Genomic DNA, 14,156 nt, shown 5'->3' with positions numbered 1-14,156 from the left:
CCAGGCTCAGCCCTACACACTTCTGCATACCTTAGAGACACACAAGTCTCTGTGCATCGTGTTAATGACCAGAGGCACTTAGGTGTCCTTCCAGGGTCACAGAGTAACCAGAGGAGTTAATGCAGGTGGGACTCAAGCCTCCCGTGTTGAACCATACCTGCAAGCGTGGCCTTGGAAGGCCACTGGCACTGTCTCTTTAGGTGAGAGAGGGGCTTTCCAAGGTCCTGCCAAATGCTGTAAGGCCCAGGCACCTCTGGGGCTAGGGATGTAGCTCAGTGGTAGAGCACTTACCCAGCATGCCCGGGACCCTGGGTTCGATCTCTAGTCCTGCCAAAAAAAAAAAAAAAAAAAATTAGGTTTTTGTTTTTCATTGTTTCTGTCTCCATCTGCATTTTGAATTTATTGGTTCTTGCCCTTACTGAATGTTTCTGGATCATATATTTTTCTTTCTGGGTTCTGGGGATCCATGGCAGGCCTGGTGCACATCAGGCAAACTCTTGACTATGCGGCCACATTCCCAGCCCCGACTCCTGGAATTCTTTCAATTACAGTTAAATAATAGAGGTAGTAACACAAAGGTCCCTCAACACATTGTTCCATGTCTTTTTTCCCCTGAATGGCTTTCTGAATGGCTTTCCAAGGCTGCTAATTATCACTGAAACTTGCAATTGTAAATACAATTGAAAGATGGGTGAGACAGATTTCTTTAATAATGGTGTTTAGAAAAGTTCAGGAACTCAGGGAACCTTGAAAATCAATGTCAAATTACTAATCGAGCACTATCGAGGATTGGTAAGGGGTGGGTGGAAGGAACAAGAAAAATACTAGGGGTATCCCCTGACTTCAGGAAAATCACCTCCCTCCTTTTCATGGAAATACCACCAAGTCACATGAAACTTTAAAAGTCACAAGATTGGTAATAAATATCGTAAGAGAGGGAAAGAGGGTTTTGAGAGACTGATGAGAGTTTAAAAGGGCAGACTGAGATTTTGGTTCATTTTCAAACTAGGGTGTTTGCTATGAAAAAATGTCTTAGGAATTCTAGAAAGATTAAACAGGATTGTAAAATGTGCCATTCAGTTTGGAAAGACGGTATTGAGCAAAATCGCACTTAATTCTAGCCTCCAACTGCAATTTGTTGAAGTGTGTATGTGGTCATGCTCATGGTCACTGACAGGACCTTAGGTCAGGTGGACTTGGAAGATGCAAAGGAATCTAGTTTTCTTGAGGAATGTATGAAAAGAAGACCTTCGAATAGGAGGGATCCCTACCGACAGAGCTCAGCCCACCACCACAGAAGTTGCCCCCTCTTCCTTCGGCTTGAAGTGCTTGTCTGAAGTTATTTGACCTACCCTGGGCTACTCGCCTAGGGTAACTAATCTAGTAAATTAACAGACTTGAGCCCTAGGTTTGGTGTGTTGATGTTTCACCCCACAAATCCCAATATTGAACCCAATAGCACTCTACTACTGAGCTTCATCCTCAGCCCTTTTAATTTTTTGAGACAGGGTCTTGCTCAGTTGCTGAGGCTGACCTCGAACTCATGATCCTCCTGCTTCAGGCTTTCAAGTAGCTGGGACTACAGCAGTGCATCGTTACATCTTTTTTTTTTCATAACATCAACAGAAACCTATCAGAGACTAGTCTGCTCATTTTGTGCCTTATTCTTTGATAAGGTTCCACTGGTGTTGTTCTTAAAAATAAAAACAAAAAAAATCAGGTTCACAAAGTCCAGGACTTAAGTCTGAGCAGATTACTCTGAGTACTAAAGATCATAGACAATATGCTACATTTCTTATTCACTTAATTGTTGTGGGCTTAGTTTATTATACTCTGGACCAGATGAAGGAGACAGCTGAGGACAAATTAAAAAATTAAAAATCAGCTGAGGGGCTGGGGTTGTGGCTCCGTGGTAGAGCGCTTGCCTAGCATGTGTGAGGCACTGGGTTTGATTTTCATGCACGACATAGAAAATAAAATTTAAAAAAATAAAGGCCCATTGACAACTAATAAAAATATTTAAAGAAAAAATCAGCTGAGATGTTAGTGAGAAAGAGTTTAAGGCAGGGGCCAAAAGTATGCTGGGGATGCTCCAGGAACAAAATGGCGCCAGGCCAGTCGACACAGATAGAGCCCAGAATACTGCAGCGGGAATGGACGTCAAAGACCACGTAGCCAAATCCTGCAAGAGTCGTGGGGGCCTTCATGAGGGCTTTGACTTTAACCCTGAGATGGGAACCATGGAAGGAGGGAGGAGAGATGTTTCATGTTTTAAATGGATCACTCTGGCTCTCAGGTTGACAATAAAGGTATACATTGATGTTAAATACAAAGCCAAGACCACCAAGTTGCTGTTCATATACTTGCCAGGCATGGAAACTCAGCATGGGAAAAGTTCAAGACCTGGAAACTCACCAGGGGAAAAGCTGAATAATCAGGAAAAGTCCTGGCTTTTCAAGTGCTAGAAAGAGGGAGGGGCGGGGTGGTGTTCATGGTGGTTGTTAATTGAGGGTTGCGAACCAGCACTCTGGGGTGGAACAGCATTGAAAACGCGTCTCTCTGTTCACTGGGCAGGAACAAGTGTTCGGGTAGGTCTTAGAAGGGCCTGGCAATGGGGTAAAAGTCCACAGACCTTTATCAGCTTCAGTTGGTCAGCACCAGGTATGGTATAACTCAGCATTCCATTTTGATATGTAATAGGCAAGGGCTGTAAGTGGAAATTTTCCCTTTTACAGGTGGAAACAGGAGGACCTATTAGGAATCTCCAGCAGAAAGCCAGGCAGCTCATGCCAGAGGGCAGCACTGGAGGTAATGCGGAGCGGGTGAATTCCCATGTGTCTGGGGAAGAGTAAGAATGACTCCCAGGGTTTTGGCCTGTGCAGCTGGACGGTTGGAGTCCTCTTGGAGATAAGAAGGGAGGTGGGGGAAGCAGGTTTGGGGAAAAGATTGCCAGTTTATGTGCATGTAAGTTGTCTATTAGACACATGGCGGGGGACAGCAATAAAGATGGTGAGATCTGGCTGGTGACATAAAGTTGAAACTAGAAAGGATACAGATGGTGTTGAATGGCAGGAGACCCCATACATTCACCTAGGGAGTCAGCCAAACAGAACTCCAGAAACTCCAATGTATGCTTTTTTCCTGGTTCCAAATGTTAACACATATATATTTATAGACATACACTTAGTATACATACATATATACACACATATGTGTACAATGGATATATTGTATAATAGAATAATGCAAGTGTTCTTGTAAGCTTTCTAAAATATTTTGTGGAATGATGTAGGGGTATAAGTTGATCAATGAGTTGGGTGGAGTGGAGCATACCTGTAACGTCAGTGACTCCAGAGGCAGAGGCTGAGACAGGAGGATCCCCAAATCAAGGGATCAAGGTCAGTTTCAGGAACTTAGTGAGACCCTGCCTCAAAATAAAAAAATAAATAAAAATAAAAAATGCTGAGGATGTAACTCAGGGGTAAAGTGCCCCTGGGTTCAATCCCCAGTACCAATAAATGAGTAATAAATAAAAAGAAATTGAACAATGATCTTTGAAAGTCTTACTATGCCTAGTGTTTCAAAGAAGGCATAAATAATAATCACTTCTGACAATCTTTTATGAGCGAGACACTATTCTATATGATTTATAAATACATCTTGCTTAATATCTGCAAATTTCTTAGTTACTAAACCCATCGTATAGATAAGGAAATGGAGGCAAGAAAAAGATCAAGTAATTTGCCCAGCATCGTATAGCTCAGATAAAGAAAGGCTGGAATTGAAGCCAAAATATATCTGAGTCCCTTATAACTCTGCCTCTAGTAGTGGTAATTTACTAATCAGGCTAGAAAGCGAAGTGAATAGAAAACGAGGCATCCCAGCAGATTGCAGCTTTTGGCGTAAATCAATTTAGTGCAATGGTCTTCAACCTTGAGCATGTACCCAAAGCCCCCCAGGTGACTTGTTAAAACAACAATTGAAGTTTGTTACCATAGTCCTTGCCAACCGCAGGGTGAAGGTGGGGGCAACAAACTAGGTCTGGCCACTCACACCTAAAACCACACAGAAAAGGAAACTTTTTCATTGATATGACCATCCTGGGAAGACAAAATGAGATCCAGCAGCTCAACCCTGACTTCAGGGTGCTAACAGTGCCTTAGGTCTCAATAGGGGAGGGACACTCACTTTGGCAGCACACACCCTTGTTCCCTGTGCAAGGATGACAAGCAAATTCACGAAGCATTTGGTATTTTAAAAAATACAGGAAGGAAGAGTTTGGGCAGTGGCGGGTGTGGGGGGAGAGGTTGGTATAATCTGGCAGTCTTGGTCAAACTGTGGTTTGGTGGATCAATCTCTGTTCTGTTTCTGTGAGGTGGCTCTGGAGAAGTTCTGTGTCCCTGGAGGGGCGGTGGGTAATCTCCACTGGTTGTTCAGGATTTTCATCTATCAGATCAGGTCTGTGATCCTGAAAGGGGACAATGACTGGGGACTGCAGGGGTTTGATGCTACAAATCTTTAAGGGGGACAAGCGAGGTTAGGGAAACCACTAAGTTATTACTAGTTTTTAGATGAACACTCCTTAAATGATTAACATGTCTACCTGCGGAGTCGAGCAGGAACTAGACCCAAAGTTTTAAGATAATAAAGGAGACAGATCCAAGATGAAGGCAGGGATACCAGGCTTTATTCTACTTTTAGTTACTATTGGGAATATGCAGACCTGAAGAGTCACTGCTTTTAGCAAAGGCAGCCTAAAATGCTATTTACAATCTCAACCTAGAGTCTCTGACTCCACAGGTCTGGTTTGTGGCTTGCTAATTTGCATTTCTAACAAGATCCCAGGTGCTGCAACTAGGGGTAACACTTTGAGAAACACTGGTTTAGCGGGTAGTAGGTTCTCCCTGCCAGCTACATAGCCTCCACCTTCCAGATGCTCAGCTCTCTTGAATACCCAAAAAGGGGAGTTGGGAAGTTCACAACTCAGATGCAGGAGGATCTGGAGATACACGAGTGTCCTGACTGGGAGCAGACGGAGGTGTGACCATGGCTCAACTTCAGGTTAGCAAGTTGTCCAGAAAGATAACTTCTTTTACTGCTACATTATCATCCTTTCCTGGGAAGAAACTTTTGTCACGACCCCTCCTGTTTCCAGTGTCCATCTACAGGAGAGAGTTCAGGTATGGCAGGTCCTTAACGCTTACCCAATTAGTAGAAGGGTGCCTTTAAGAACAGAATACAAACTTACAAATAAATAACTAGGTGCTAGGCCCTGGGAGAAACTTGTGCAAGAAGGGCACTGCAGCCTAAGCCTCATTAGCTTCATGGGATTGACTTCTGATCAAACTTGTCTGTATATGTCTAAGCTCCAATTATAGACATATGCAAGTTATTTCCCATGAGACTCCTGTGCTTCAGGCTAATAGGGGAAGTAGTTGATTCCTGCTTAAGAGAACTTGAGCATTTCATGGTTGGAGAGGCTTGCTTGCCTTGAACCTGGCAATGGGGGAAGGGCTACTGCCTCACACTGGAGGATAGGACCCAGTTGAGGCACTTATCCTTGGACTTGATTTCTTCCGTGAGTTCAAAGCCTTAGAAATCTTGCCTGTTTTTATTCATCCCCAGTCTTTTAAGTTTTTTATTTTTTTATTTTATTTTTTTTATTTTGAGACAAAGAGTCTCAAGCTGCCCAATCTGGCCTTGAACTTGAAATCCTTCTGCTTCTGCTTCCTAAACGGCTGAGATTATAGGCATGCCTATTGTGCCTGTCCTTTTTGTTAAGTCTCTGAAACCTTATTTTCTTATCTGGTTTGTCCCAAGATGTATAATGGGCAAACGCGGTCTTGTAAATATAGTGACACTCAGCAAACAGCTGAGCGAACTAAAATGGTGCTGGAATAGAGTTGGGGAAGGCCCTAAGATGAGTAAGAGTGACTCCCCCACTCGCCCAGGTTGTTCATAGTTAAGCCTTGTGAAGAGGAACAGCCACCAACACCAAGAGATGAAAAAGGAATCTAAGAGAGATGATGTGGCTCTAGAAGGAGATGAAAGGACGCAGCATTTGGGGCCTTTTAAGGAAATATGAGTAGAAATGTCTTAAGAAGCATTCCAAGACAGAGAAAGCCAGCATGGCCCCTGGATGTTTGTTCTAAAGAACAGTCTCGGGGGCTGAGGAGATAGCTCAGTCGGTAGAGTGCTTGCCTTGTAAGCACAAGGCCCTGGGTTCGATCCCCAGCAACCCAAAAAACAAAAAAAAAACAGTCTCCCTCCAGGGTCTTGGGGCAATGAGGGCACAGGCCAGGGGTACTAGGATGCCAAGAAGCGACTCCTGAGTACTAGTTTGGGAATCACTGATGACGAGTCTAGGTCCTCAAGCACCACCAGGAACTGAATCAGACTCAGGGAATTCTCGACGTCTAAGCGGCCTAAAGCTTCCTTTTGGAGCTGCCACCAGAAGGAATCACTGGAATGGATTTTCCTCGCTCGGCCGGGGTCCGGACGCGTGCTCAGACACCTGGAAAGTTCTCGCATTGCAGCACAGAAGAGCTACCCCAGCGCCGGAGGCGCGGCTGAAGCTCCCAGGAGCCCCGCCGCCCCGCCCCGGTCCCAGCCCCGCCCCCGCCCACGGCGGCTGCGCGGCGTGGCTGCCCGTCTCCACGTGATCGCCGTCACGCCTCCGCGAAGCGTGAGCGGCCATCATAAGTCCTGGCGCCTGGGCCCGGGCCTGCCTCCCTCCCCTTCCCTGGCGGGGCAGCAATGATGGGGTCGGGTTGTGTTGTCCCGGACCCGTCTGGCCGGTGAAGGCGTGAACCCCCGAGAACGGGACGAGGAATTGGGACCGACGGACTCCGGGGCGGAAAGGCAGGCCCAGGTGTCGGCACGTCGGGGGCGGTGCCCAGAGCCGAGCCCCGCCCCTCGCAGGCCAGCGCCCAGGGCCCGCGGTCCTTGCCCGTTTCCAGTATGGCCGCCCGCTGTGCCTGACCCGCGGCCTCTCCGTTCCGGCTCCTCGTAGGCGATGCCGAGGCCGAGGCCGTGACTGACACTCTCGCTTACACGCACGCACGGACCCAGACCCACGCCCGAGCCCGAGCCCTGGGCCCGGAACCGCTCTCGCACCCGGCACCGCGGCCAGATCCCGGACCACGGCTCCCGCGCCGCCGCGTCGCCGAGAAGGGCCGCGCCGGAGCTCGAGCGCGGCGGCCCCCGGCCGGCAGCGATGGGGAAGCGGGCGGGAGGAGGAGCAGGAGCCGCCGCCGCCGCCTCCGCGTCCGCCGGGGCCGGGCTGGAGCCCGCGGCCGGCCGCGGCGGGGGTCCGCGGAGCGCGGCCGCGGGCCTCCTGGGAGCGCTGCACCTGGTGATGACCCTCGTGGTGGCCGCGGCGCGGGCCGAGAAGGAAGGTGAGTGTCCGCCGCCGGCACCCGCGGCCGCTGCGCTGTCACGGCTCTCGCGGAGGCCGCGTCGGCCCCGGCGCGAAGTTGGTGGGTCGAGTCCGGTCCCGGGCCGCGAACTTGCAGCTCGGATGCCAGCTCGCCGCGTCGGCCGCGCGGAGTTGCGCCTGGGCTCCGTGGTCTCTTCCCCTTGTCTCCTATCACTGCCATTTCCAAACTTCCCGAGCTCGAACGTTCTTGCCACTCGGCCCGCTGTGCTCTGTAGGAGGGGCATGTTTTTTAGGCTCGATTGCTGCTAATAGGTACATCTTGGGACACTTTTTGGGGGGTGGGGGTGTTGCATTTTTGATAACGGCGTGCAGACGGAGCTCGCTTTAAAATGTCGTAGTAAAAATAACAAGGTCGGTGAAAAGGCTTCAGAACACGGCTTCCAAAATTTGGATGTGTTTAAAGGTGTCTGTGAGGGGAATCTTATTTCTCTGGCTTCCTTCTTCACTGTCGCTTTGCGGTAGTGATGACCGTTTAGCTCATCAGTAGTTTTAAACACAATTCTATTCAACTCTCGAGCACGCTATTGAAAGCCAGTTTATGTTTCTTACTTATTTTAAGATACACATATAATTCGATGTTTTTCTCTTTGATGTGTAAGACTTTAAAATTAAGTAAGTTTTCATTTTGCAGATCTTTTGACTGTGATTTACAGTTAAGGGCTGGCCCCTATTTTTAAAACTCGTTAGGGTTGTCTGGCTGTAAAACTGGCACTTTGACAAGGCCAAAAGTTATTTTAAAATCTTGACCACCCAATTTGTGTAAATTTGTCTGTACTACCTGTTTTTGAGCCTAGGGAAATATAAGTGTTCATGGAGCCTTAATGAAGAAGTCACTAAAGTGAATACTTTTTTTCTTTAAGAAACTTGTCAGTTTAAGCTTCCGTTTCACATTAACTCCACAACAACATAATTTCTTGCCATGGCGACTGTAGAGTTGATGTTGTACTTTATGACTGGTTATTTGCTTTTTGCTGTTATTGAAGGCCAGAGCAGATGCCAACCAAATTAGCGTTTAAGTGTCATTGTGCTTCAGTTTACCATTTATTTTTGTTCAGAATGTGACATTCCCTCACTTTCTAGGCAACCTTAGCCTGGGTTAACATATTTGGAAATTTTTCAGACAATTGCCATCTATAGCAAGGATTAATTGACAGGCAAGATTATTTCCAGAGTGAAGTATTGCTGCTTTAGGATTAGTCAGGCCTAATCATCATTGTTTACAGATGTGGTTATTGAGTATTCATACAGTTGCCCATCCTGCCTAGGTGTTCTGTAAACCCTGACATGCAATAATTTAATAGGGGATGTTGTGTTCTTGTTTTCCTATTCCTTTACTTACCTTCCACAGTGCCAGCCACACAGTAGGCACTTAGCCTGTGAGTGAATGAATGTCTTCATGAGCTGTTAGCCCAGGGAAATAAAATCATGATTGAGCGCAGTAAAGCATTAGATTTGTATTATACTTTCTGCATCTTTTCCCAACAGTCATTTTATATGCTAAATCTCCGGGTTCAGTTAAGTAAACAAATCTCTTGTTTGACATCTGTCAGCCTAAAATATATTTGCCACATTCCCATTTGTGTTTTTTCAAATTTTAGCACACCTCTCTAAATATCCATAAATGTATGTAAGGCTTGCCCAGGAGAATAGTTTCCAAAGTGTTAAGTAAAAAAAGAAGTGGTTCAGCCAGCCAGTGGTCCTGGCTAAATCACATATCCTTTGTGGCCCCTGCAGAATCTGTACCAGCAATTTGTATGAGCAAAGTAGTTATCCAATGTACTGATGGTGATTATATTAATGTAGAACATAGGCCTCTGCCCATCATTAACGGGTCTGGTTCTAATCAAATATTCCCTAAGATATCCCTACAAATGGCCTGTGCTGTAAACTTCCCTGCTGAGCAAATGCCAGTGTTTTTGAGTAAGTAGGGGAAATGCAATTGATTTTCTTACATGATTGTGACACTATGAATTTGGCATCTGATGTGGCATAAACATAACATTTGCCCCAAAAGGTTGTTGTTGAGGCTTTTCAGCAAGTCTGGGCTGTTGTCTGAAGGTAGCCCGGTTGAGTTTATTCATTTACGCCCCTGAGGATTCTTTAAAGCTAAGAACTAGTTTAAATTTTCAAAGTTAAGATTCACCTGCAATTTTAAGGATAGTTCTCTGGGTATTTTGTATGTTTGTGTATTTTTCCTGCATTGCAGTAGAATTTCACTAAAAAATCTTCAAAACAAAACTCATTGTGTCCTAAAGAAAAGCCGCAGACATCGCTAGATTACCTAATGCAGTTTTCCGCGTTGGAACTCGATGTTATTTTTGAGCCAGAGCATGAACCATTTCTTGTCTTAACATCCTGTGTCTTTTAGCATTCTTGTATCTTAACATCCATCTTAACTGATCTGTGAGGTGTGTTATCACTTGTCCAGAGGAAAGGGATCTTTGAGACTGGGCTGTGCTCAAAAAAAGTTTGTAAGGACTTTGAAATAGTTGCCAGAGGTAGAACGTACTATAATTACTACAGATAACTCACTTATTCTGAGTTAGTGTCAAGATCTTTCTTGAGGCTAGGATCTAGATATTAAGAATAGTGAGTGTATGTGTGTGGGGGAGGGGGAAATACACCTTAAAAATATGTAGAGTGAAAATATTTACGTGTATATATTTGGATATTTTTTAGTTTCTTTTCAGCTATAAATCAGCCCATTAAGACAAGCAAATAAGAGTTAATGCAAAAAAGTCTCTTACATATATAGCGTAGTTTGATTGTGAAATGGATTTTTGGAAGGCATGGTGCCTTTTAATTTATGATAAATGAAGAGCTATAATGTAGGTATCTATTAAGTATGAACTTGTTCATTTTCCAGAAATATGATTGTTTCAGATCCTGACAACTTAAATATGAATGTCACATGTGTAATCCTTAATTGGTGATGGATGGCAAGGTAATTTGACAGTCTTTATCAGGACTTAAAAATCATTTTTTTTTTTTTTTTGGGGGGTGCTGGGGATCGAACCCAGGGCCTTGTGCTTGCAAGGCAAGCACTCTACCGACTGAGCTATCTCCCCAGCCCCTAAAAATCATTTTTTGCTGGTGTACCATAGTTTGCTGGTCACATACTTGTTTCATGCTGTATTTGTGCCATAAGTGCTGAGGAACAACACAAAGGTTTTCTCTCCAGAGCCCAAGGACAAGTGCTTAGGACTGAGGTCAGAGGAAAAGAGGTGGAGACACACTAGTGATTTGCCGTAGGGTAGTAGAGTTGACTAGGAGAGAGGTTTTTTCTTAGTCAGATTATTACTTTATAATGTCAGGATAAATTTTAAAGGTGACTTTCTGAAGAGTGAGATATTTACTTTGTGTGCAGATAGAGGGGCTACCTTTTGGGGCCTGTGGAAAGAGAAATTACTTACTAAGCACTTCACTAATGAACTTCAGCTTTTACTAAAAACTGCTGCGCACTGTGAGGAGTTCTGGAGTCCTGGAGTGGGAAGTTTGCCTCCCTCCTCTTGCTAGTAACTGTTTTCCGCGTTATCATTCTTACAGTGGAGCTTCATAGGAAACTGCCTGAAAGCTCAGCTTTGGGAGCACATGTAAAATTGTCTAATTTGGAGCTGAGGTTGTGGCTCAGTGGTGGAGTGCTTGCCTAGTACATGTGAGGCACTGGGTTTGATCCTCAACACCACATAAAAAAATAAATAAAATAGAGGTATTAAAAAATTGTCTAATTTTCTATCCAGAGTAATGATAAGATAATACATTTGGGGAAAAGAATGAAATCTTTGCTGGATGTTTGACACTTTGACTGACCTCGTGTGACCTGAGCTTTGTGATTGGCTTTACCACATTAAGAGCCCCCTTACTGTCTGTCCTCAGCAGCATTGGGCCCAGTTTTGCTTCTGAACTTTGGACTTCTTCGTTACCTTTGTGCCCCAACTGTCCATCGCTGCTCTCCAGTTGCCCATTGCATGTCCTTGTCCATTTGTGTCCAGGCCAGGGTTATCTTGCACCACCTCTAGTTACCCAATTGTTATTAATGCCATCATTATTCTTCTGCTACAGTGGACTCACTTTTGACATTTTTCCCAGTAGGATCAGTACCTGTGATGCCCTGTGTCCGTCAGCTCTCCCTGGACCTTTGATCTCCAGCCTTGGACACTGTCTGGGACACCCTTTCCCATTCCTGTTCAGTCCTGTGTGCCCCTCTGTATTTGGGATGTCTTGGCTGCTCACTTGCTCATCCTGACAGTCATGAACTGCCTGCTTAGCTACTTAAGTGATTTCATTAGTGTAATTCTTCACCTAGACTGGAATTTCTGTAGGTTAGAACCTGTCAGCATCTGCAATACATAAATGGTCTTGAATGAAGATTTGCCTAAAATGACCTCATCTTCCATTTTTCATACCTGTTTCCTGGGTTTTAGAGTCAGGAGTGCAGGTAAAGCCAGGCAGGCACGGTGACATCATCCTCATGACTTAGGAGGCTGCAGGGAGGATTTCAAGGCCAACCTCTTGCAACTTAGCAAGACCCTGTCTCAAAATTTAAAAATGTAAATAAATGACTAGGAATGTAGGTCATTGGTAAAGTAGCCCTGGGCTCAATCCTCAGTACAAAATACATACATACATGCCCAACCCACGGCAGAAGACCTCAGCCTAGGTGTAGGTGTCCTTGGAAGTTTGCTGTAGCAGGACACAGAGCAACACCACCTTTGTGTTCCCCACATGTTGCTTCCACTTGTGACTAAAACGAGCTGCGGATCCTCACCCAGACCTTCACTCCAGTGGCTTTGGATTTTACAAATATTAGATCTTCATGAAACCCCGTGTGTAGATCATGTATGAAACTGAGGCTTGGAGACGTTAATAAACCACTGTCAGCGGGACTCAGTGTTGCTCATCTGTGATCCCAGCTCCCCAGTGGCTCAGGCAGGGAGAACACAAGTCCAAGGCCAGCCTAGTCAACTTGGTGAGACCCTGTCTCAAAACTAAAAAGAGCTGGGATGTGGCTCTGTGATGGAACGCTAGCTTAGCATGCGCAGGCCTTGGGTTCAATCCCTCGCACACTCCCCACCCGCAGTCAGCAGGCTGTAGATGTTAGGGCTAGGAGTCCACCCCTGTCCCTCTGTCCTTAGAGCCAAATCCTGAATGAGTACTTAAGGATGTAAATTTTATTATATTATGTACCACGTGCCAGTTTGTATAAAACGAGTATATTAAGTATTAAAGTGAAGGGTCCTTTTTTGGATTTTTGTTGTTGTTATTCTTTGTTTTGTTTTCTTAGAACTTTATAGTTATACATAGTAGTTGGGTTCATCCCAACATGGGTTTTTGTTTTTAGACTGCCATATTCTGTCAACTTGTTAACCATTAAAATGCTCACAGCCCATTCTGGGTCATGAAGGACCTTAAAAGGAAACCAATGAGTGGATAATCCAAGAAAATGAACATTTGGTATTGGGAGCTCCTGACTCCTTTTGATGCTTCAGGTGCCTGGTTCTGTCAGTTAGGTTAAGGTTAAACAATATTGCACTCTGAACACGCCTTAGCTCTGGATTGCTGTGGCATTAATCTAAACATATGGAATGTTCTCAGAAGTTGTACCTGGGTGGAAAGGCACTTGAGATGATCCAAGGGCTGGTAGTGGAATTGGCTTTTAACTGGGGAAATTTCTTTCAGATTTAGCATCCAAAGGTTTCTGAAGAAGTTCATTTCTAATTCTTTGTTCCTCCTTACAAAGGTGTTCGAGAATTGGCCTTTGCTGTTGGCTTCATTCATTTCATAGCATACAGCACTGAGGGTGGAGGGTTAAAAATGTGTAAGGTCATGATAGAGTTAGGAAACTTACTGCTTGGTTTTTTAAAAAAATTTTAATAGTGGTAAAAACAGAGAGAATTGGCTATCTTAATCATTTTTAAGTCAACAGTTGGGTAGTGCTAAGTGTAGTCACATTGTTGCGTAACAGATCTCCAGGACTTTTTCATCTTGCAAAATTGGAACTTCTATACCCATTAAACAACTCCCCATTTTCCTCCCCTCACCCCCACAGCCTGGTAAATGCCTTTCTACTTTGTTTCTATGAAGTCATCTATAGATAACTCATAGAAGCAAATGATACAAGATTTGGTTTTTGACTTGATTACTTTGTTTAGTATGATGTCCATAGAGTTGATTCATTTGTACCTGTGTCAGAATTTCCTTTTTAAGGCAGGATAATATTCCATTATGTGTATTTGCCCCATTTTGTTCATCCGTTCATTCATCTGTGGACACTTGGGTTGCTTCCTCCTCTTGACCGTGGTGAATAATGCCTAGAGGATGTGGGTCCAAATCTCTCTTCAAAGCCTCGTTTTCAGAAGTGAGATTTCTGGGATCACATGCTGGTTTATACTTAATTTCTGCAATGGTTGCCACACTGTTTTCTGTTGTGTCTGCACCAACTTCTCCACACCCTTGCTAACACTTGTTATTTTGGTTTTTTTGCTTTTTCAATTTGGGGGCGGGACGGATGGTGACTATTCTAATGGGTGACCTCCTTGTGGTTTTGATCTGCATTTGTCTAATGTTCAGCGATGTTGAGCATCTTTTCATTACTTGTTGACCATTTGTATGTATTTGGAGAAATGTCTCTTCAGGGTTCGAATGGGTTTTGCGCTTGTTGGAGGAGCTATCTCTCTGGTGGATGTTAACCTCTTATCAGGTAGTTGGCAAGTGGTCC

General features: G+C 44.8%; 1 protein-coding gene across 1 annotated transcript in view; it reads left to right on the top strand.

The window, feature by feature from the left end:
- Positions 1 to 6,833: 6,833 nt before the first annotated feature.
- Positions 6,834 to 14,156, top strand: part of Tmem131 (transmembrane protein 131) — a 155,769-nt gene continuing 148,446 nt past the window's right edge. The window contains exon 1 of the mRNA XM_047522346.1: positions 6,834 to 7,397. Within this exon, the coding sequence (XP_047378302.1) occupies positions 7,217 to 7,397 (181 nt within the window). The 5' untranslated portion in view covers positions 6,834 to 7,216. The remainder of the gene's footprint in view (positions 7,398 to 14,156) is intronic.

This window comes from Sciurus carolinensis, chromosome 13, assembly GCF_902686445.1.
Source record: "Sciurus carolinensis chromosome 13, mSciCar1.2, whole genome shotgun sequence".
Classification (NCBI taxonomy): domain Eukaryota; kingdom Metazoa; phylum Chordata; class Mammalia; order Rodentia; family Sciuridae; genus Sciurus; species Sciurus carolinensis.
Note: the sequence above shows the minus strand (reverse complement) of the source record. Positions and strands in the feature narration are given on the sequence as shown.